This window comes from Coregonus clupeaformis, chromosome 21 (assembly GCF_020615455.1).
Source record: "Coregonus clupeaformis isolate EN_2021a chromosome 21, ASM2061545v1, whole genome shotgun sequence".
Lineage (NCBI taxonomy): Eukaryota > Metazoa > Chordata > Actinopteri > Salmoniformes > Salmonidae > Coregonus > Coregonus clupeaformis.
Genome location: NC_059212.1, coordinates 56,700,146 through 56,713,696, shown reverse-complemented (window position 1 = coordinate 56,713,696; position 13,551 = coordinate 56,700,146). Strand labels below are relative to the sequence as shown.

General features: G+C 42.8%; 1 protein-coding gene across 8 annotated transcripts; it reads left to right on the top strand.

Moving 5' to 3' along the window:
* Positions 1-1,011: 1,011 nt before the first annotated feature.
* On the top strand, positions 1,012-13,551 carry LOC121535468 (pre-mRNA-splicing factor 38B-like). 8 transcript variants are annotated; one of them, XM_041842572.2, is made up of 7 exons: positions 1,012-1,500; positions 2,968-3,036; positions 5,774-5,925; positions 8,094-8,154; positions 11,186-11,203; positions 11,981-12,216; positions 12,346-13,551. In XM_041842572.2, the coding sequence occupies exons 1-7, from the start codon at positions 1,276-1,278 to the stop codon at positions 13,121-13,123; spliced, it is 1,539 nt and encodes a 512-aa protein (XP_041698506.2). In that variant the 5' UTR covers positions 1,012-1,275; the 3' UTR covers positions 13,124-13,551. The 8 variants fall into 8 exon arrangements, with proteins under 8 accessions (XP_041698506.2, XP_045061927.1, XP_045061928.1 ...); XM_045205992.1 differs by lacking the exon at positions 11,186-11,203; XM_045205993.1 differs by lacking the exon at positions 1,012-1,500 and having other exon boundaries at positions 2,971-3,048.

Here is a 13,551-nt window from a genome sequence, read left to right as displayed (position 1 = left end):
CATGGTGATTTTTTTTCTTCTTGTTTTCGATACAGTAGATATCCTAGTACTTAATTCAGTCCCATGGGATGGGAATATTGATGGATGGATGCTCCAAAAGTGGCTAGTGATATTGAAACTGTGAATCCATGCTGGCTCAGAGAGCTGTTACATAACTCCTGTCAGTAGTACTCAACACAAGCTCATGTTGGGGTTGAGAAAGCGGTCAAGGCTGCTCGTCACCGCCAGTCTGGCAGCCCTGCCTCTGGGTGAGATGCTTACAAAGTACCAGAGGACATATGGCTGGCTACCGTGGCTATATACTATCACTGGTAGGGAGGGAACGTTCCTGGAACACAGAGCTGCAACAATAGATTGTAAATGGGATGCTGAGCCCAATTTTTGCAGCGTAAAAAGGCCCATATATTATAGTAAGGAGGGGAGGAATGGATACATGCAGTGAAGTACTGTATTTAACCCCAGCTTTAGAATATGTGGGAGAAGGGATTTGCATGACTGGATTGTCAGAGAATACTGCATGCTCATCAACCAGCAACCCTACCTCCTGTGTAATAAGGTCCCAGACGTCATGATATAAGCTGTAGTTGTCCAATAATGACAGACTCACATGAAACTGGGTGGATGTGTTCAAATGGTGGAAGAGTAGTAGGCATAAATCAAAGATTGACAGATTACTTGTGTACACACCTAGGACTGAACGTATACAAATTATGAAAGACAGTAGGTACCCCAATGTTGAACCAGTATCTGGGCAGAGGAGGAGACGATGAGAATATGACATATTCAACGTCTCCTCCTCTGCCCCAAATACACAGGACAGGAGAAAAACATAATGAAATGTATTACTATGATATATTACAATAAATTATTCAAAACAACTATCATTGCATGCTCATCAATCAGTGAATGCAGTGAGTCAAAGATCACTGTTGCAGTTACTGTACTTTGGTACCCATTCACGAGTCACTCATTGGACGAACCGTGTTCGTTGCCTTTTCCGGTCTTCTCCCGGCAGCGGCAGTTACGTGCGTGCCATCTTGTCCTACAGTTGCCGAAGAAGCTCAGCTAGCCAGACAGATCTAGAAAGTAGAGTTTTGTGGGCCATAAGCTAGCGCTAGGTTATTGTAGAACATAGTTTACAGCAACTATTGACGGTTTCAAAACGCGCTTTAATGGCGTTATAGTCAGAAGCATCGATTGTGTAAGCTAGCTAGCGTTAGCAGATAGCGGCTAATTTCCCGCATTTGTGGATCGACAGCCTGGGATCCTCGTATTATGGCCAACAACACTGTAGCCGGGAGTCAGCAACAAGGACAGGCTGTGAACAAGATTGGCCCTAACCCTGGAAAACATGGCAACAACTTGCCTCTCTGGGGCAACGAAAAGACTATGAACTTGAACCCTATGGTTCTCACCAACGTGCTCTCATCTCCATATTTCAAGGTTCAGCTCTATGAACTGAAAACCTACCATGAGGTGGTGGATGAAATATATTTCAAGGTAACCAGACCGATGCTAGCTACAGTTGGTTAGCTACCTTAGGTAACTGTTTAAATGTATGGGTAACTGGCCAACTTAACTCGCTAAATTATTCAGCGGCAGGTAGCTAGCTTTGCTTAACGCTGTTTTTCATAACGTTATTAATTTGGCAGTATCATCAATGGTTCCTAACGTGTTGGTTAGCTAACTGACTTCACTAGCGTGCTAGCTACCGCTAACCGGACCCTATTTTCTGTTCTGTTTACATATTTGAGCGGGTTGCAACGTTAGCTAGCTATGTAACTAACTAGCAAACCTCTATATTTTCCTGTATTGTAATTAACTTGTTAAGCGGACTGCTGATAATTGAAAATTGTGTTGGAATTAATGTTAGCCAGCTAACGTTAGCTGGCTAGTTAATTATATAATTGGCTAGCCAGTAATGTAAACTGTCTAACTAGTGTTATGCCACCCTATTAATATACGCTAACTAACTACATTTAGCGCCTAATTAGTATGATGAAGATATCTTCTCTCCGGGGTATTATTGTAGCCCCGACGCACGCTCAGTCTGAACGTGAACACGCATCGCTTACGGTAACGTTACGGTTTTTGAAACATAAAGAACGTAGCTATTTTTCATTTCAACCACAAATATTTTTTTTAAAGCAAAAGGTTAAATTGTGCGACCACCTGTGCTAATGAGCTATTTAGCATGCTCCGAACTAGCCCAAAGGCTGGCAAATGTCGCCATGTCGCGATTTAATGGCGAGAAGGCGGTAAAACAAAACGGGGTAAATGTGTGTACTTTCTTTATGAAACACTATTTTCCACCACCATGCTAGAGTGGCTAATGCCTAGGAATGCTAGTCCCGGATGGTGCATATTGTGTTCAGCCTATCAGGTTGCAGAAGTCTGTTGTTTACCTCTGGTTCAGGAAGTAGCATTAGTCACTCTAGCATGGTAGTAGGCATCCGAACACCTGTGTATAACACCTGTGTGTAACGGAAGAAGGCCGCCAGGCTGCAACTGTGATAAAGCCTGTTAAAACAGTGTGCAGTAAGTATATATTTAGCATTTGTGAAATGATTTTGATGTGATAGGAAAGTAAAGGGCTTTATGTTTCTAGAACCGTATCGCAATTGATTCACATATAGATGGAGTATCTGGCTGTTTTGGCTGCCAGAGCCAGTCTACCTCTGAAAATAAATATAAGGAGTAACAGTAGGCTCCTTAAGATTACATTATTTGATTTGATAAGCTGTTTTCAAGTTAAATTGACTGATGATCTGTAATAAATTGCACGGTCACACCATACAATCCAACATCATCATAACATATTTGGCCGAAATGGGATTTGTAATTTGTGGCCAAAATTTTTGCTTTTAAGGCCGCCAACAAATGAAGTAGCCAACTCCACAATCAATGTGATTCAAATGCGTTGATTTTAGCATCATTAAGGGGTCACCACGTTATTTTTTTCCGTAGGTGACTCATGTTGAGCCCTGGGAGAAAGGCAGCAGGAAGACTGCAGGACAGACTGGAATGTGCGGAGGGGTAAGTTAGAAAGTACGTGCCTTTTGCCTTCCCCTGTTTCTATCTCCCAGGTGATAGGGGTAACGGTCACTCTGTCAGTAGAATCCATCTAAGTTACATCCTGACCAGAGAAGCTATTCTCTGCCAAATCATGTTCATAAGTGCATCACATACGCAAAACAATGTCAGCATTGTAGTAATTTAGCAGACGCTCTTATCCAGAGCAACTTAGTTAGGCGCACATACACTACCGTTCAAAAGTTTGAGGTCACTTAGAAATTACCTTGTTTTAAAAAGAAAAGCAATTTTTTTGTTCATTAAAATAACATAAAATTGATCAGAAATAGTGTAGACATTGTTAATGTTGTAAATAGCTATTGTAGCCCACTCCTCTTTCTATTCTGGTTAGAGCCAGTTTGCGCTGTTCTGTGAAGGGAGTAGTACACAGCGTTGTACGAGATCTTCAGTTTCTTGGCAATTTCTCGCATGGATTAGCCTTCATTTCTCAGAACAAGAATAGGCTGATGAGTTTCAGAAGAAAGTTATTTGTTTCTGGGCATTTTGAGCCTGTAATCGAACCCACAATTGCTGATGCTCCAGATACTCAACTAGTCTCAAGAAGGCCAGTTTTATTGCTTCTTTAATCAGCACAACAGTTTTCAGCTGTGCTAACATAATTGCAAAAGGGTTTTCTAATGATCAATTAGCCTTTTAAAAATGATAAACTTGGATTAGCAAACACAACGTGCCATTGGAACACAGGACTGATGGTTGCTGATAATGGGCCTATGTAGATATTCCATAAAAAATCTGTCGTTTCCAGCTACAATAGCCATTTACAACATTAACAATGTCTACACTGTATTTTTGATCAATTTGATGTTATTTTAATGGACAAAAAATTTGCTTTTCTTTCGAAAAGAAGGACATTTTTATGTGACCCCAAACTTTTGAACGGTAGTGTACATGCATGCATCAAAAGTCAGTAGTTGATAGATGACAAACGCAAGCAGCACACTTAACTTACAGTGGGGAAAAAAGTATTTAGTCAGCCACCAATTGTGCAAGTTCTCCCGACTAAAAAGATGAGAGAGGCCTGTAATTTTCATCATAGGTACACATCAACTATGACAGACAAAATGAGAAAAAAAAATCCAGAAAATCACATTGTAGGATTTTTTAATGAATTTATTTGCAAATTATGGTGGAAAATAAGTATTTGGTCAATAACAAAAGTTTCTCAATACTTTGTTATATACCCTTTGTTAGCAATGACACAGGTCAAACGTTTTCTGTAAGTCTTCACAAGGTTTTCACACACTGTTGCTGGTATTTTTGGCCCATTCCTCCATGCAGATCTCCTCTAGAGCAGTGATGTTTTGGGGCTGTCGCTGGGCAAAACAGACTTTCAACTCCCTCCAAAGATTTTCTATGGGGTTAAGATCTGGAGACTGGCTAGGCCACTCCAGGACCTTGAAATGCTTCTTCCGAAGCCACTCCTTCGTTGCCCGGGCGGTGTGTTTGGGATCATTGTCATGCTGAAAGACCCAGCCACGTTTCATCTTCAATGCCCTTGCTGATGGAAGGAGGTTTTCACTCAAAATCTCACGATACATGGCCCCATTAATTATTTCCTTTACACGGATCAGTCGTCCTGGTCCCTTTGCAGAAAAACAGCCCCAAAGCATGATGTTTCCCACCCCCATGCTTCACAGTAGGTATGGTGTTCTTTGGATGCAACTCAGCATTCTTTGTCCTCCAAACACGACTGAGTTGAGTTTTTACCAAAAAGTTATATTTTGACCATATGACATTCTCCCAATCCTCTTCTGGATCATCCAAATGCACTCTCTAGGAAACTTCAAACGGGCCTGGACATGTACTGGCTTAAGCAGGGGGACACGTCTTGCACTGCAGGATTTGAGTCCCTGGCGGCGTAGTGTGTTACTGATGGTAGGCTTTGTTATTTTGGTCCCAGCTCTCTGCAGGTCATTCACTAGGTCCCCCGTGTGGTTCTGGGATTTTTGCTCACCGTTCTTGTGATCATTTTGACCCCACGGGTGAGATCTTGCGTGGAGCCCCAGATCGAGGGGAGATTATCAGTGGTCTTGTATGTCTTCCATTTCCTAATAATTGCTCCCACAGTTGATTTCTTCAAACCAAGCTGCTTACCTATTGCAGATTCAGTCTTCCCCAGCCTGGTGCAGGTCTACAATTTTGTTTCTGGTGTCCGTTGACAGCTCTTTGGTCTTGGCCATAGTGGAGTTTGGAGTGTGACTGTTTGAGGTTGTGGACAGGTGTCTTTTATACTGATAACAAGTTGAAACAGGTGCCATTAATACAGGTAACGAGTGGAGGACAGAGGAGCCTCTTAAAGAAGAAGTTACAGGTCTGTGAGAGCCAGAAATCTTGCTTGTTTGTAGGTGACCAAATACTTATTTTCCACCATAATTTGAAAATAAATTCATTAAAAATCCTACAATGTGATTTTCTGGATTTTTTTTCCTCAATTTGTCTGTCATAGTTGACGTGTACCTATGATGAAAATTACAGGCCTCTCTCATCTTTTTAAGTGGGAGAACTTGCACAATTGGTGGCTGACTAAATACTTATTTTCCCCACTGTAGCTGTGGAGTAGGACCATGTTGAAAACCGTTAAGAATTCCCCCCAAAACTCAGAGGTCTACTTCAGATATATGTTAGGAACACTGATCCCAAAAATCGAACCGTCTGACACATGAACCTCTGTTGTTCTCAGGTGCGTGGAGTCGGGACTGGTGGCATTGTGTCCACTGCCTTCTGCCTGCTGTATAAGCTGTTTACCCTCAAGATGACCCGCAAACAGGTGATGGGACTGATCACTCACAACGACTCGCCCTACATCAGAGCACTTGGTTTCATGTACATAAGGTACGCACGCCTCTTTTACATTTTGGTTAATGTAAAAGGCAAATGTTTGCTCGAGGGATAGGACCTATTGGACTTTTTTTATTTGGCTGTAAATGCATTTCACTCACCCTGCCCTAATGGGTTGCAACCTCTTTGTGAAATGCTCAGCAGCCATTTTGCAGCGTTTAGTTGCAGTCCTAAATGATACCATTTTGTTCCGGCATCTCTTTATTAATGTGCTGTTGAATTAACTACATGTCCTTTCCTGGAATGGAGAGGTACAGTTGATGTCGGAAGTTTACATACAACTTAGCCAAATACATTTAAACTCAGTTTTTCACAATTCCTGACATTTAATCCTAGTAAAAATTCCCTGTCTTAGGTCAGTTAGGATCACCACTTTATTTTAAGAATGTGAAATGTCAGAATAATAGTAGAGAGAATGATTTATTTAAGCTTTTATTACTTTCATCACATTCCCAGTGGGTCAGAAGTTTACATACACTCAATTAGTATTTGGTAGCATTGCCTTTAAATTGTTTAACTTGGGTCAAACGTTTCGGGTAGCCTTCCACAAGCTTCCCACAATAAGTTGGGTGATTTTTGGCCCATTCCTCCTGACAGAGCTGGTGTAACTGAGTCAGGTTTGTAGGCCTCCTTGCTTGCACACGCTTTTTCAGTTCTGCCCACACATTTTCTATAGGATTGAGGTCAGGGCTTTGTGATGGCCATTCCAATACATTGACTTTGTTGTCCTTAAGCTATTTTGCCACAACTTTGGAAGTATGCTTGGGGTCATTGTCCATTTGGAAGACCCATTTGCGACCAAGCTTTAACTTCCTGACTGATGTCTTGAGATGTTGGTTCAATACATCCACATAATTTTCCTTCCTCATGATGCCATCTATTTTGTGAAGTGCACCAGTCCCTCCTACAGCAAAGCACCCCCACAGCATGATGCTTGCAAGCAACCCTCTTTTTCCTCCCAACATAACAATGGTCATTATGGCCAAACAGTTCTATTTTTGTTTCATCAGACCAGAGGACATTTCTCCAAAAAGTACGATATTTGTCCCCATGTGCAGTTGCAAAACGTAGTCTGGCTTTTTTATGGTGGTGTTGGAGCAGTGGCTTCTTCTTTTACTGTGGATATAGATACTTTTGTACCTGTTTCCTCCAGCATCTTCACAAGGTCCTTTGCTGTTCTGGGATTGATTTGCAGTTTTCGTACCAAAGTACATTCATCTCTAGGAGACAGAACCCGTCTCCTTCCTGAGCAGTATGACGGCTGCGTGGCCCCATGGTGTTTATACTTGCGTACTATTGTTTGTACAGATGAACGTGGTACCTTCAGGCATTTGGAAATTGCTCCCAAGGATGAACCAGACTTGTGGAGGTCTACAATTTTTTTCTGAGGTCTTGGCTGATTTCTTTTGATTTTCCCATGATGTCAAGCAAAGAGGCACTGAGTTTGAAGGTAGGCCTTGAAATACATCCACAGGTACACCTCCCATTGACTCAAATTATGTCAATTAGCCTATCAGAAGCTTCTATAGCCATGACATCATTTTCTGGAATTTTCCAAGCTGTTTAAAGGCACAGTCAACTTAGTGTATGTAAACCTCTGACCCACTGGAATTGTGATACAGTGAATTATAACTGAAATAATCTGTCTGTAAACAATTGTTGGAAAAATTACTTGTGTCATGCACAAAGTAGATGTCCTAACCAACTTGCTAAAACTATAGTTTGTTAACAAGAAATTAGTGGAGTGGTTGAAAAAACAAGTTTTAATGACTAACCCTATGTAAACTTCCGACTTCAACTGTACTTTGTTGAGCTTTTGATGTTATATAACAAGTCGCAGAGGAAAATCTGATTCACATACAGCAGTCGGTAGCATAGCGGCTAAGAGCATTGGACCAGTAACCAAAATATTTCTGGTTCGAATCCCCGAGCAGACTAGGTGAATCAGTCGACGTGTCCTTGAGGAAGTTTGTTAACCCTGATTGCTCCTGTAAGTCGCTCTGGATAAGACTGTCTGCTAAATGACTAAAATGTCAATGTAAAAACAGTATCTACCTTCAGATAGTTAACATCGGCGTCAAGCTGCAGGCAGAAGTCAAAGACGTCTACATGTGTTATTCAATGGGATGCCCATAGTGTATTATATGTTTTTCTTCCTCTAGATACACCCAGCCCCCTGCGGACCTGGTGGACTGGTATGATGGTTTCCTGGATGATGAGGAGGTATGTCCACACGGGTAATACTTTCATGTTTCTCTACTTTTCACTAACAAGTCTGGCATGATCCAAACTGTTGGCTCTCAGTTCTCTCCTCGTTGTGATGCTCAGAGCTGATTTTTCACCTTTGCCTTCATTTGGCTTAATTGTCCCCAGTCCCCACCCTGCGCAAAATTGAGTAGTTAGGTCATTCCCTCTGCTCTGCTGCCTGTTTTTGTCAGGGTAAGTATATTTGACGTGGAGTTGAACCATACAGTCAAATTCTGTTAACTAAAGGCATGCCCTTTGTGTTTGCCAAGATGCAATCAGGACTTGTTGCACAAACTCAATTTATAAAATCTAATTTGCACAATTTGACATTTTACACTGAAATGTGTAACGTTGTTTCTCCCAGGCCCCACCTCCTCACATATCTTTAAAAATGTATATATATTCTCATTTTAACACATTTTATTTGAAAATACAACTTTTGAACACAAACACGTACATTTCAACACATAAATCCCTTTCTTCGTTTGCTTCTCTCTGACACCCGCCTACTTAAAGGGGCTACACATAGGATTTTCCGGGGAGTTTTAGCCATGCAATTTCAGAAAATGTCCATAATATATCTGCCGCTAATAGTGGAAAGATAGTGTTTCACAGTATTACTTACCTGCCAGTGTTGTGATTGGCTGTGATTTTCGCCTGTTGACTTTTCCCACCGGAGTGGCATCTGTTGTCAAAATGGGAAAGCTGTTCTGACTTTGTGGCTTTGTTATCTAGTGGAAAGCGCTAATTTCCTGGTTTCAAAAATTCTACATTCTTATTATTATTATTATTATTATTATATTATTACACTGTTTGCTCAGTTTCAGTTGATGTGAGAAAACAAGCCCTGAATAGTGTAGGGAATCATTGTACCATTTAGGTCACTGTGAAATATTTACTTTCAGTTGGTCCACCAGCTTCAAACAGCTGTAAAAACTATATATTTTTTATATTGAAAATACATTTCACAGTGATTTAGATGGTACAATGATTCCCTACACTATTCAGGGCTTGTTTTCTCAGATAAACTAAAATTGAGGAAACGGTGTAGAATTTTTGCAAACAGGAAATGACAGCCATTTCCACTAGATAACACAGCCACAAAGTCAGAACAGCTTATATCACAGCCAGTCACAACACTGGTGGGTAAGTAATACTGTGAAACACTATCATTCCACTATTAGCGGCAGATATGTTAAGGACATTTTCTGAAATTACAATGCAAAGAAATCCTATGTGTAGCACCTTTAATACAATTAAACAATTTTCTGAGGAGAACCTTGTTATAGATGTACAGTGCATTGGGAAAGTATTCAGACCCCTTGACCTTTTCCACATTTTATTACTTTACAGCCTTATTCTAAAATGGATTAAATAGTTTTTTCCCACCTCCTCAATCTACACACAATACCCCATAATGACAAAACAAAAACAGATTGTTTTGACATTTTTGCTAATTTATAAAAAAGAAAAACTGAAATGTCACATTTACGTAAGTATTCAGACCCTTTACTCAGTACTTTGTTGAAGCAGATTTGGCAGCGATTACAGCCTCAAGTCTTCTTGGGTATGACGCTACAAGCTTGGCACATCTGTATTTGGGGAGTTTCTCCCATTCTTCTCTGCAGATCCTCTCAAGCTCTGTCAGGTTGGATGGGGAGCGTCGCTGCACAGCTATTTTCAGGTCTCTCCAGAGATGTTCGATCGGGTTCAAGTCTGGGCTCTGGCTGGGCCTCTCAAGGACATTCAGAGACTTGTCCCGAAGCCACTTCTGCGCTGTCTTGGCTGTGTGCTTAGGGTCGTTGTCCTGTTGGAAGGTGAACCTTTGCCCCAGTCTGAGGTCCTGAGTGCTCTGGAGCAGGTTTTCATTAAGGAACTCAGTACTTTGCTCCGTTCGTTTTTCCCTCGATCCTGACTAATCTCACAGTCCCTGCCGCTGAAAAACATCCCCACAGCATGATGCTGCCACCACCATGCTTCACCGTAGGGATGGTGCCATGTTTCCTCCAGACGTCACGCTTGGCATTCAGGCCAAAGAGTTCAATCTTGGTTTCATCAGACCAGAGAATCTTGTTTCTCATGGTCTGAGTCCTTTAGGTGCCTTTTGGCAAACTCCAAGCGGGCTGTCATGTGCCTTTTACTGAGGAGTGGCTTCCGTCTGGCCACTCTACCATAAAGGCCTGATTGGTGGAGTGCTGCAGAGATGGTTGTCCTTCTGGAAGGTTATCCCACCTCCACAGAGAAACTCTGGAGCTCTGTCAGAGTGACCATCGGGTTCTTGGTCACGTCCCTGATCAAGGCCCTTCTCTCTTGATTGGTCAGTTTGGCCGCGTGGCCAGCTCTAGGACGAGTCTTAGTGGTTCCAAACTTCTTCCATTTAAGAATGATGGAGGCCACTGTTTTCTTGGGGACCTTCAATGCTACATACATTTTTTGGTGCCCTTCCCCAGATCTGTACCTCAACACAATCCTGTCTCGGAGCTCTACGGACAATTCCTTCGACCTCATGGCTTGGTTTTTGCTCTGACATGCACTGTCAACTGTGGGACCTTATATAGACAGGTGTGTGCCTTTCCAAATCATGTCCAATCAATTGAATTTTTCACAGGTGGACTCCAATCAAGTTGTAGAAACATCTCAAGGATGATCAATGGAAACAGGATGCACCTGAGCTCAATTTCGAGTCTCATAGCAAATGGTCTGAATACTTATGTAAAAAAGGTATTTCTGTTTTTTATTTTTAATAAATGTGCAAACATTTCTAGAAAACAGATTTCACTTTGTCATTATGGGGTATTGTGTGTAGATTGATGAGGGGGAATAAATAATTTAATCAATTTTTTTCCGAATGCGCTGTATCCTCTCTATGCATTCAAACCTTTAATTGGCTGGATATTGTTTGTCAGACTGTGCAACCAGGCCTACTTTCTTGTTCTGATGCAATATTTTAACCTGACATCCTCTGACATCCTACCCAACTGGCTAATTCCCATGTTCTCTTCTTTAGATGCCCCTTGCGCAGCAGGTGAATTGGATAATGTATCTCTCAGCACTGTTGGTTTGCGTGTGTGAGTGCAAAACGGCTGTTCTCTACCCATTCAGACCTGGTCTCTATGTAGCTGGTGTGCACCTACCTACATGCCTCTACTCTGTACTTGCACTGTGCACAACGTCTCCCTGGACTGTCGAGAGAGAACTAGGAAGGAGGAAGCAAAAAACGTTCCTTCAAACCCTTCTTTTTTGCCTGTCTACGGATCCATCTCAATTGTTTGAAGTCGCTTACTCTCCTTGTTTCACCCCCATCTTTACTTCCTCTTTTAATGCTTGTGCAGATGGAGGAAACAAGATGAGGAGAGGACTTTAAACTATTGAGATGCACCCCAGGGTTTTTCCCAATTATTTTGATAACATATATCGTTGTGTAAGAAAGCTCACAGTGGAAGTACAGACTTTTCAGGACAGCCAGACAGATTAGATGAGAGAAACCATTTTTCCATTTCCATACTATTATTTCCTATAGTCATCATCAGGCACTAAGTTGAATTATAAAGCAAACACATGATAAGGATTGATATGTGAGCATATTAAGCTAGATGAAAACAGAGGTGAAGGTTCAGTACTTGGTCATCACAAATTATATTTGATTTCTAATTGAGTCATGGAGGCAAGTGTTAAAAAAACAAGGGACTAGGAAGATATGCTGAATAAATATGATAATGAATACAATGGCTTTTGTAGTTCTGTTTTGCGTCTGTGTGTTAATAACATTTTCAATACCCCCTCCCCCTCTCTATGTTCTCAGGAGCTGGATGTGAAGGCCGGAGGTGGCTGCGTTATGACCATCGGAGAGATGGTCCGGTCGTTCCTCACCAAGCTGGAGTGGTTCTCCACACTCTTCCCACGCATCCCGGTGCCTGTGCAGAAGATGATTGACACGCAGATGAAGGCAAGGCCCCGGAAGGTTCCCGAGAAGGTGGAGGAGACAGAAGAACCTGTGCTAGAGGAGGGACGGGCCACAGAAGGGCGTAGACGCTCCCGGTAGGAAATGGAGAAAAGCCATTCCGGATAATGTTCTATATTATGTTGATCACATCTCTGTCAATGAGAGAGGGTTCTTGCTGTTAATGAGGCTGATATTTAGGTTTGTTTCTGTTTTTCTATGGTCAGGAGCCCCAGGCGGACACCAAGCCCCAGGAGGTCTCCCAAACGGTCGAGGAGCAGGAGCCACCACCACGAACGAGAGCGCCACGGCCCCAGCTTCGACCGCGAGCTGGAGAGGGAACGTGACCGCCAGAGGAAGGAGAGGGAGGGTAAGGACGGGGACAGGAGAGGAGGGGACAGAGACAGAGAGAGGGAAAGAGGAGGAGGAGGAGAGAGGGGGGAGAAAGAGAGGGACAGGGAGAGGCGACGGTCCAGGAGCAGGGAACGCAAGGGAGAGCGGAAAGAAAGAGAGAAAGATAGGGAGGGGGGCGGGGAGAACGACAGGAGCAGGAGGAAGGACAGGGAGCACAAAGACAGAGGGACGGAGAGGTCCAAGGACAAGCGGAGCAAGGGAGAGACTGAGGACAGGAGACACAAAGAAGACCGGGAGGAGAGGAGGGGGCACAGGGAGGAGAGGAAGGCCAAGCGCTCCAGTCGGAGCGGAAGCAGGGAAAGGAGACACAAGGAGAAGTCCAAGAAGAGAGGAGAAGTCCAAGAAGAGAGCAGGAGCAAGAGCAGGGTCGAGGAGGGGGAGAAGGAGAAGAGCAGGAAGAGCGAGCGCAGCCAGGAGAGGGGGGAGGGGGAGCAGCGCTCACACAAACGCAGCCGCAGCAAAGAGCGGAGCCACCGGCCACGAGAGCCCAGCAACGGGAAAGAACACGGGAAACACAGGGAGCGCAGGAGGAGCCAGAGCACAGAGAGGGGAGAGAGGACGGCACAGAGCACTAGGGCCGAGTCCCCTTAGCGTCACAGCTCTTCTTTTCTGTCTTTCTCTATCTTCATTCATTTGTTTTACTTGATAGTGTAGTCTGTCACGTATTATTAAAAGAAGAAAAAAACATTAGCACGAAAAACTACCTGGACTTGTCTTTGGCCAACGTAATGTTGCTTTATGTAGATCTTTCTCATCCCTTTCTAGACCAGCGTTACTTTTCACTCAAGGCGGTTGAATTAGGAAAAAAATGCCATTTTAATTTTTTTAAACGGTTTTCTTGGTTTTGTCTCTGGAAAGTTCCAAATTGCTTTGTACATACGGGTCTAAGAATGTTTTAAATCCTACAGAGCTCCGAAGTTGAATTTGTACCATGCACTGAGCTGTACTGATATTGTGCTGTGTTTGGTTAAGTGCTCTGTTGCATTTTGTTTTCTAATAAAACGACTTTTACAAAAGGA

Excerpts from the sequence above, each read along its gene's own strand:
- LOC121535468 (XM_041842572.2), top strand. The coding sequence starts at position 1,276 with ATGGCCAACAACACTGTAGCCGGGAGTCAGCAACAAGGACAGGCTGTG. Across the intron at positions 3,037-5,773 it reads AGACTGGAATGTGCGGAGGG|GTGCGTGGAGTCGGGACTGG; the intron begins GTAAGTTAGAAA and ends TGTTGTTCTCAG. Across the intron at positions 12,217-12,345 it reads GAAGGGCGTAGACGCTCCCG|GAGCCCCAGGCGGACACCAA; the intron begins GTAGGAAATGGA and ends TTCTATGGTCAG.